The sequence below is a fragment of the Dryobates pubescens genome, chromosome Z (assembly GCF_014839835.1).
Source record: "Dryobates pubescens isolate bDryPub1 chromosome Z, bDryPub1.pri, whole genome shotgun sequence".
Classification (NCBI taxonomy): Eukaryota; Metazoa; Chordata; class Aves; order Piciformes; family Picidae; genus Dryobates; species Dryobates pubescens.
This window is the reverse complement of record NC_071657.1, coordinates 102,444,362-102,451,286: the sequence shown is the minus strand read 5'-3', so window position 1 is coordinate 102,451,286 and position 6,925 is coordinate 102,444,362. Positions and strand designations below refer to the sequence as shown.

The following is a 6,925-nucleotide window of genomic DNA, read 5'->3' as shown; positions in this document are numbered from 1 at the left end:
AATCAGTACAGTGGTATTTCAGTTATTTCAGAGTTTAGAGTTAACCCCACAATTACTGGCCCATTCCCTCCTGTGCAGGCTGTTAGTGCTGCTGTATTGTGCACTTTCCCTAGTGCAACATCAAACACAGTGATGAGAAGCAGGTAAGAGACAATAGATGGATTGCCTAATTCTGCCACAATGGTCACTGCTTAATGGCACACACCTTTTACCTCCATGTCAGCTGCTGTAGGCCTTTCTCTTCTATATCTAATAGAAGCTGTGTTCCCCAACTGGCATTGAGAGTAACAGTAAAGATAGAAGTGAGCACACAAACACACAACTGTTATATACAAAAAAAGTTTAATTGAAATACCTGTATAAAAAATATGATCTCCATACATTTCACACTGTTAAACAGAAGAAAAAAATCCAAATCCAAGCTGCATAAATGCAACCAGATCACAGAAAACACAGCTATTAAAATAAATTAAGGTTATGACTCTGCCACTCTACCTTCCAGAGCCAATGCACGGACACTGTACAATGTCAATAATTTAAACCCCTTCCAAACAGCATTACTTTACATTTCTGGTACATTAATACCAGACAAAAGGCATACTGACTAACTTTAAAAAGTCATTCTATTTCCCTTAAATTAGACTTTGTACAACAATTTTCCATCTTCCAACAAAAACTGGTAAGGTCAGAAATTATTTTTTGTCTTTTTTTTTTTTTTTAAACAAAACAAAACAAAAGAAACCAAAACCAACCAACCAAAACAAACAAAACAAAACAAGAGTTGACAGGAATGCAGAAAAAAGTGCCATGGGCAAATCACTAGAATTCCCATGGGGAGAAGGAGGGGAAAGCACAGTGTTGAATAACTCTAACAAAATAAATTAGCCAAATAAATAGCCACAGCTGAAACCTGTGGGAGGTCTTCTAAACTCCAAACAATAAATAACTGTATAGTACATGGGAAAAACAAAACCAAACCAAAACCAACAAGTTTACATAAACACATTATACAGGTATGGAAAAAAAAGTAAAGTCTTTGAATATTGCATTGATTGTGCATTCAACATGCCCATACATACTTTTAAGACTCGCAGGGTGACAAAAGGCCAGGGGGAGTTGAGAAAGGGGCTTCTCATGCCCAACGGTAGAGATGATAAAAGGAAACATGAATAAATGTTTCTGATAAAAAAAAGCTGATATACCTGTTTGTATTTGTGCAGGCTATAGGAAACATTTCAAGCAGCAGAGGTGGGTTGGATTTGGAAAGGGCTGGGGGGGCAGGAGTGAAATGTCTGTGTTCAAGTATTCCATCACCAGTGGATGGGACTACTTCATTCAATCACCGAACATGTTTTCCAATGCATCATAGGAGCTGCTTCCCCCAGTACTGAGTCTAAAGGAAGCAAATTCCTATAATGAACTGGATCTTCTTTGGACATACACAGCTCAAAAAACAAAGTCCCACTGAAGCAGCTTTCAAAAAGGCACTCAAAAGCAAATAAAATCTAGTCCAGGCTCTATGAGAGCAAAAAAGTTTACCATGTATTCAAGAGGTCACTGCTTTCTTAATAAGGTCAGTCATTGACTAAGTACTGGCCTGCAACTCCCAAACATCAGCGTTTCCAAAGGAAATCTCTCATTCCAAAGCAGAAACCAGCAAAGGGGGAAAATAAAATCAAGTCCCTCAGACAAAGATTCAACTACAGAATAATGAATGCATTTTTCTAGCCCCTCCTACGTATTGGCAGCAGCACTGTGGTCTCTGCTTGTAGCTCCCCTCCCAGTGCGAGGTCCTTAGTAATTCACAGACTCTCATTACTTGAACTTGTGCTAGATACATCAGTATCAAGGGTCCGTAGCCTTATGTCACAGTCCTCAGACTTCACTACTTCAGATTTGTGCATCCATTGATGGTCAAAAATTTGCTCAAGTGTTGGTCTGTCTGAAGGCCTCAGTGAAAGGCACCATTTGATCAGTTGTTGACATTCTGTAATAAAAAAAGGAAATTTTAGACTAGGAAAGTAAAAAGATAATACTGAGTATAAAAAAAAAAAATCCACCTGTACAAACTGGGAAAAAAAAAAAAAAGACAACAAAAAAAAGAATGGGGGTGGAGGGAGAAGTAGCCCCCACTTAGCTCCTATAAAACTCACCAGGTGAAATTCTTCTCCTGAAATATAATCGTCCCCTCAAGATTTCTTCATCTTGCTCAAAGGGGATGTCTCCGCAAACCATATCATACAGCAGAACTCCCAGAGACCATACTGTCGCTGACCTCCCATGGTATCTGTGGTATCTGATCCACTCTGGAGGGCTGTATACTCTTGTTCCTAAAAGTAGGGTAAAAAAAAAAGAATATGTTTAAAATGTTTCCCTATTGTTCGTCTCCTTCTATTTGGTCTAAATTAAATTAATAAACTTCTCTCTTGGGAATTAAAAAAAAAAAGTTTTTAGTTTTCATATGTGCTAAAGCTATTAGTGATGTAATTTCGGGTCATCTGCAGTTACACCATCAACAGACTTGGCCCATCCGCTTGTGCTATTTTGTTGCAAGGCATAACACAGCCCCATCAGCTGACTGTTTACTGAGGCAAGCTCCCTTTCACTGACCACGTGGCGTCTGCAGCATCACACCAAAAATAGACACAAAAGGACAAAGGGGCCTGGCGGGGAGAAGAAGAGAGGGCGGCAAGAAGGTGAAACTCAGGTCTACCCGTATTACACGGGGCTAATCTGCTTTATCCAATTCTGCAAGGCAGTAAACAAAATAGGGCTGCTTATGATTTCTACGTTTTAAGGTTCCCCCCCCGCACCGCAAGCGTCTCTGCGGCAGCTTTACCCAACCTCCCCCCCTCCCCTTCCCGCCTCCAGTGCCCACTGGCTCCTTGGATACCAAACAAAAACGGGAATTCGTGATGCTGAGGGTCACGTGCAGCAGGGCTTCGGGTTTCACAACAAACAGATGTGAGTGCGGCAGCTGGGGTGAGGGGGAAGAGTCTCCTTACATCAGTCACACTGAAAGGGCTGGGGAAAATACGCCCTCCTGTCACATGTAGGCTTATTTTCAGCATTCCCACCTCAAAGGCGTTGAACCCAGCCCTGAAGCTACTATCAAGTAATTTTGAGGGAGCACATTTATCCCCATTGCTTTAAAATCTGCAATGCAGGATTTCCAGGACACTGGTGGAAAGGGAGGGGAGGAGCTACTGCCTTAAGTTAAAAAAAGCACAGCATATAAAAACTGCATATCCACACATGGAAACATCTGACACTGGTGAAGCCTCTATGTAAACAGATCGCCCTCTAGGAAAAAAACCCACGGTTTTTCCAAGACAGAGAAACATAAACTGCTGCGTCACCGCCTGGAATCGCTTCTTTCCTATGCAACTGAACACCCCTAAGCTGCTTTGGGTCCAAAGGTTTCCACTGCCAATAGACCTGATATAAATCCCTGTGTCAGGGTCATCATTCGCTACTGTCAGGCACCAGAAATGGGACAAACGGCAGCCGTTAAGGGAGGCATTGCCCCAGGAGCGGTGTGAATCTGGGCAAATTCGACACAGGCAGACTGCCCCTCATGCAGGGAGGGCACATACCGTCGAAATCGGTATACACCGTGTCCTTGAGGAGGGCCCCTGAGCCAAAGTCGATCAGCTTCAGCTCTCCTGTCCTGAGGTCAACCAGCAGATTCTCGTCCTTGATGTCCCGGTGCACCACACCGCAGCCATAGCAGTGGCGCACTGCCTCCAGCACCTGCCGGAAGAACCCGCGGGCCGTCTCCTCGTCCAGGGCACCCTTTTCCGTGATGAAGTCGAAGAGATCCTTCACCAGTTCGGGCCGCTCCATGATTATCAGGTAGCCGTCGGGCCGCTCATACCAGTCCAGCAGCTTGATGACCCCTCTGAAGCCGGACCCCACCTTCTTCAGGAGGACGATCTCCAGAGGCACCATGACGCCGCTCTGGGCAGAGGGAGGGGGGGTTAGCGGGGAGGCGGCGTGGCCCGGGGTGCCCCCGCGATGAGGGGAGGGCGGGAGGGAGGAGAGGAGGGCGGGGAGGAGGGCGCGGCCGCCGAGCCCCCTTCGCCGCTGCCGCAGTCCGAGGGGCGGGCGCGGCGCTGCGGCGGCGAAGCCCCGCCAAATTCCCCCCCGACGCAGAGGCCGCGCCAGCGGGGCGGACCCCGCCGCCCACACAATAGCCCCACCGCGGCGCAACATCCCCGGAGCCCCCTCCATTCCCCCGGGTACTTACAATCGTGCCCCACTCGGTCACCCTCTCCTTCACCACATGTTTCACGGCGACCTGCGGGGTAGGGGGAAAATAGGCACCGTGAGTGGTGGGGCGGGCACAACCAGCGCCCCGCTGCGGAGGGCAGGGCTGGGCCGCGCCCTCAGCCTCACGCCCGCCGCCCACGCCCGTGCGGTAGCCCCGCGCCTCACCGGCAAGCCGTCGGCGATCCTGTTCCCCGCGTAGACGGTGCCAAAGCCCCCGCTGCCAAGTACAGAGCCCACCTGGTACACTTTGTCGAACGGCTCCTTCTCCACTTTCACTGAGGGAACGAGAGGGAAACACACCGCGTTAGTGTCCGCAGCCGCGCTGCGCCAAAAAATAATAAAAGCCCCTACATGCTTTGCCTGGTGGATGCGTATTGCGTGCGTTACTCTAATTAAACCCAAGACTTTTTCTCCTCTCTTTTAAATACATGATCTTCTTCAAATTATTAAAACCAAACCAAAACAACAAAAAATGGCAACACCCCCCCCAAAAAAAGAAACATCACCCCGAAGTTCGGGGGCAGCGAGGCGTCGGCCCTACGCACACCGGGCAACAGTGGGCCGGTCTGCGCCCCGCCCGGTGCACTGCGTTCTTAGGGGACACCCCAGCCCCGGCGCTGGCCCCGCAGTACCTGGCTGAAGGATCTTCACCGGCAAGTGGTCCATGCTAGTGGGGCTGCAGATATGAGCCAGCGAGCCGAACTTGGAGAGCAACATCTTCCGAGGCGGGGGGACGGCGAGTCCCCCGCGGTGGCACCGCCGGCGTCCTCCCGGCTCAGATCTCGGCGGCGCGGCGCAGCTCTCCTCTCTCCGGAGCCGGTTGGGGGCGGCGCGCCGCTGAAGTCTTCTGCGCGGCTCCTTTCTCGGCTGGGAACGCCAAACGACGGAGTCCTCGGGGGTCCCCGCCGGCACAGATCCTCGAGGCGGTCACACCGAGTCCTCTGGCGAAAGACAGTTGGCAAAGGCGCCGCTCCCGCTCTCCCTCTTCCAACTGCCAAGAGCCGCTCAGGGATCAGGGACGCACGGACAAAATCAGAGTCCTCCGCGGAAGCAGGCGGGTCCGGGGGCTGCAGTACTGCGCGTAAAACCCGCCCCTGCGGGGACTGTCGCGGCGGGGAGCGGGCTGGGCGCCGCAGTGGAGCCGTGGCGGGCGCAAGAGTCCCGACGCCGCCGTGCCTGCCCGCGCGCTTCTGAGCCGGCGGCGCCACCGAGCCGCCTCTTAACTCCCAATATTTTGGTGCGGGCACAGCGCGCCGAGCGCGCCGAGGATATCCCTCCGCGGGGGAGGGGGAAACACCTCTCCCCGCCACTCCAGTGGTCCCCTCCCCTCCGCGTCGGGGCGCCCTCGATGCGGCGCCTGGGACTGCAGCCTCTCGTCCCGCCCCATCGTGCGGACGGGCGGGGGGAGAGTGGGGGGCTGGGAACTACTTATTTGTAGTAACCGGCGCGCAGAGTTACAGAGTGTCTGAAAAACGCATCACACATTACCGGCAAGGAGGAAAAAAAAAAGGAAAAAAAAAGGGAGGGGGGGAGATTCTCCTATTTGCGTTAACATTTCCGCCCGCCCAATCGCGGGGCGCCTTTTCAAAGGGCTACTGGCGCGGCCAATGAGGAGGGGCTTCATTTGCATGCGGCGGAGAAGAGCCAGGCGGCAGGGCGGGAATGCCGCGGCGCGCCGGGCCCGCCCCAGCCCCGGCCCCGCTCCGCGGCTGTGGGAAGGTCGCTCTGTTCCGCGCTGGCCGAGGCGCTGCGTTTGGGGCCACGCGGGGGCAGAGAATAGGTTGCGCTGCTATCGCCGCGGCGCACCGAATGGTGGCTTCGGCAGACCCAGCCTGCAGTGTGGGCAGACTCCGGCGCGGTGATGTCTAAGCCCGTTTATCCAGAAAGCTGGTGCTCGCCGAGTACTGTGTGGCGTGCTCCCCCACTCTGGGCGGCGATTTCTCTCCTCTCCGCCGCTGCCCCTTTCGCCTCGCACAGCCTGGCGGCGTGCCAGCGAAGGGGACGCCGGGCGCCTGTCTCCTGTGCCTGCTTCTGACAGTCAGCTCCCTTGTGCGGAAGCCCTGCGGGGCCGATGCGGCGCGACGGCGGGCGCCGGTGCCCCGGCGGCACGCCTCGGAGGAGTTGAGGGCTTCCCTCCCCACCCCCAGCCCGGCTCCTGCGCCGCGTCGGGAAAGGACGCGAGGCTGTTCCCCTGCTGCGGCCCTGCTGCTATTCGTATCGCTGGTGCCTCAGCAGCCCGGCGGCGCTGCCCGCCCCGCAGGGGGCGCTGCATCTACAGGAATCTCTGAGGGGCGCGGGCAGCCTGCCGGGGGGCAGCCTCCCACTCCTCAGTTTGCTTCGGGGCAGCTTTTAAGTGTCCTCTTCTGACGAGGCTTTTACGGCGGTTTTCCGTGAGATACTTCTCTATGAGGCTTTCACGTCCGCGCTCGGAGCGGGCTCAGGGAGGCCGTTAACGGATGTTGGGGCGCTACCGCTGTAAGCCACCCCGGCCCGCCTCTCCTGAGGGGAGGTCGTGCCACGCAGCTGGGAGAGGCCGCAGAAGGGGCAAGCCCGAGGGCATTCAGGGGATCTTGCTGAGTGTCTGCCCAGCAAAAGCTGTGGGACACTAATTCAGAAATTAATTAATGCGGTGCTTGGTGGGTAACAGTGTCTT

At 53.6% G+C, this 6,925-nt stretch overlaps 1 protein-coding gene across 1 annotated transcript; it reads right to left on the bottom strand.

Annotated features, from left to right (window-relative positions):
- Positions 1–346: 346 nt before the first annotated feature.
- PIM3 (Pim-3 proto-oncogene, serine/threonine kinase) lies at positions 347–5,485 on the bottom strand. Its single transcript, XM_054178563.1, has 6 exons — positions 4,905–5,485; positions 4,438–4,547; positions 4,250–4,300; positions 3,597–3,960; positions 2,154–2,330; positions 347–1,987 (listed from the first exon to the last, which is right to left on the bottom strand). Exons 1-6 carry the CDS (start codon positions 4,987–4,989, stop codon positions 1,803–1,805), a joined length of 972 nt encoding a protein of 323 aa, XP_054034538.1. The 5' UTR covers positions 4,990–5,485; the 3' UTR covers positions 347–1,802.
- Positions 5,486–6,925: the final 1,440 nt, after the last annotated feature.

What these genes read in the sequence shown, in the direction of transcription:
- PIM3 (XM_054178563.1), bottom strand. Translation starts at nt 4,989, where the DNA reads ATGTTGCTCTCCAAGTTCGGCTCGCTGGCTCATATCTGCAGCCCCACT. An exon ending in GGTGAAGATCCTTCAGCCAG is followed by an intron (nt 4,548 to 4,904) that starts GTACTGCGGGGC and finishes TCGTTCCCTCAG; the next exon opens with TGAAAGTGGAGAAGGAGCCG. An exon ending in TGACCGAGTGGGGCACGATT is followed by an intron (nt 3,961 to 4,249) that starts GTAAGTACCCGG and finishes CCCTCTGCCCAG; the next exon opens with AGCGGCGTCATGGTGCCTCT.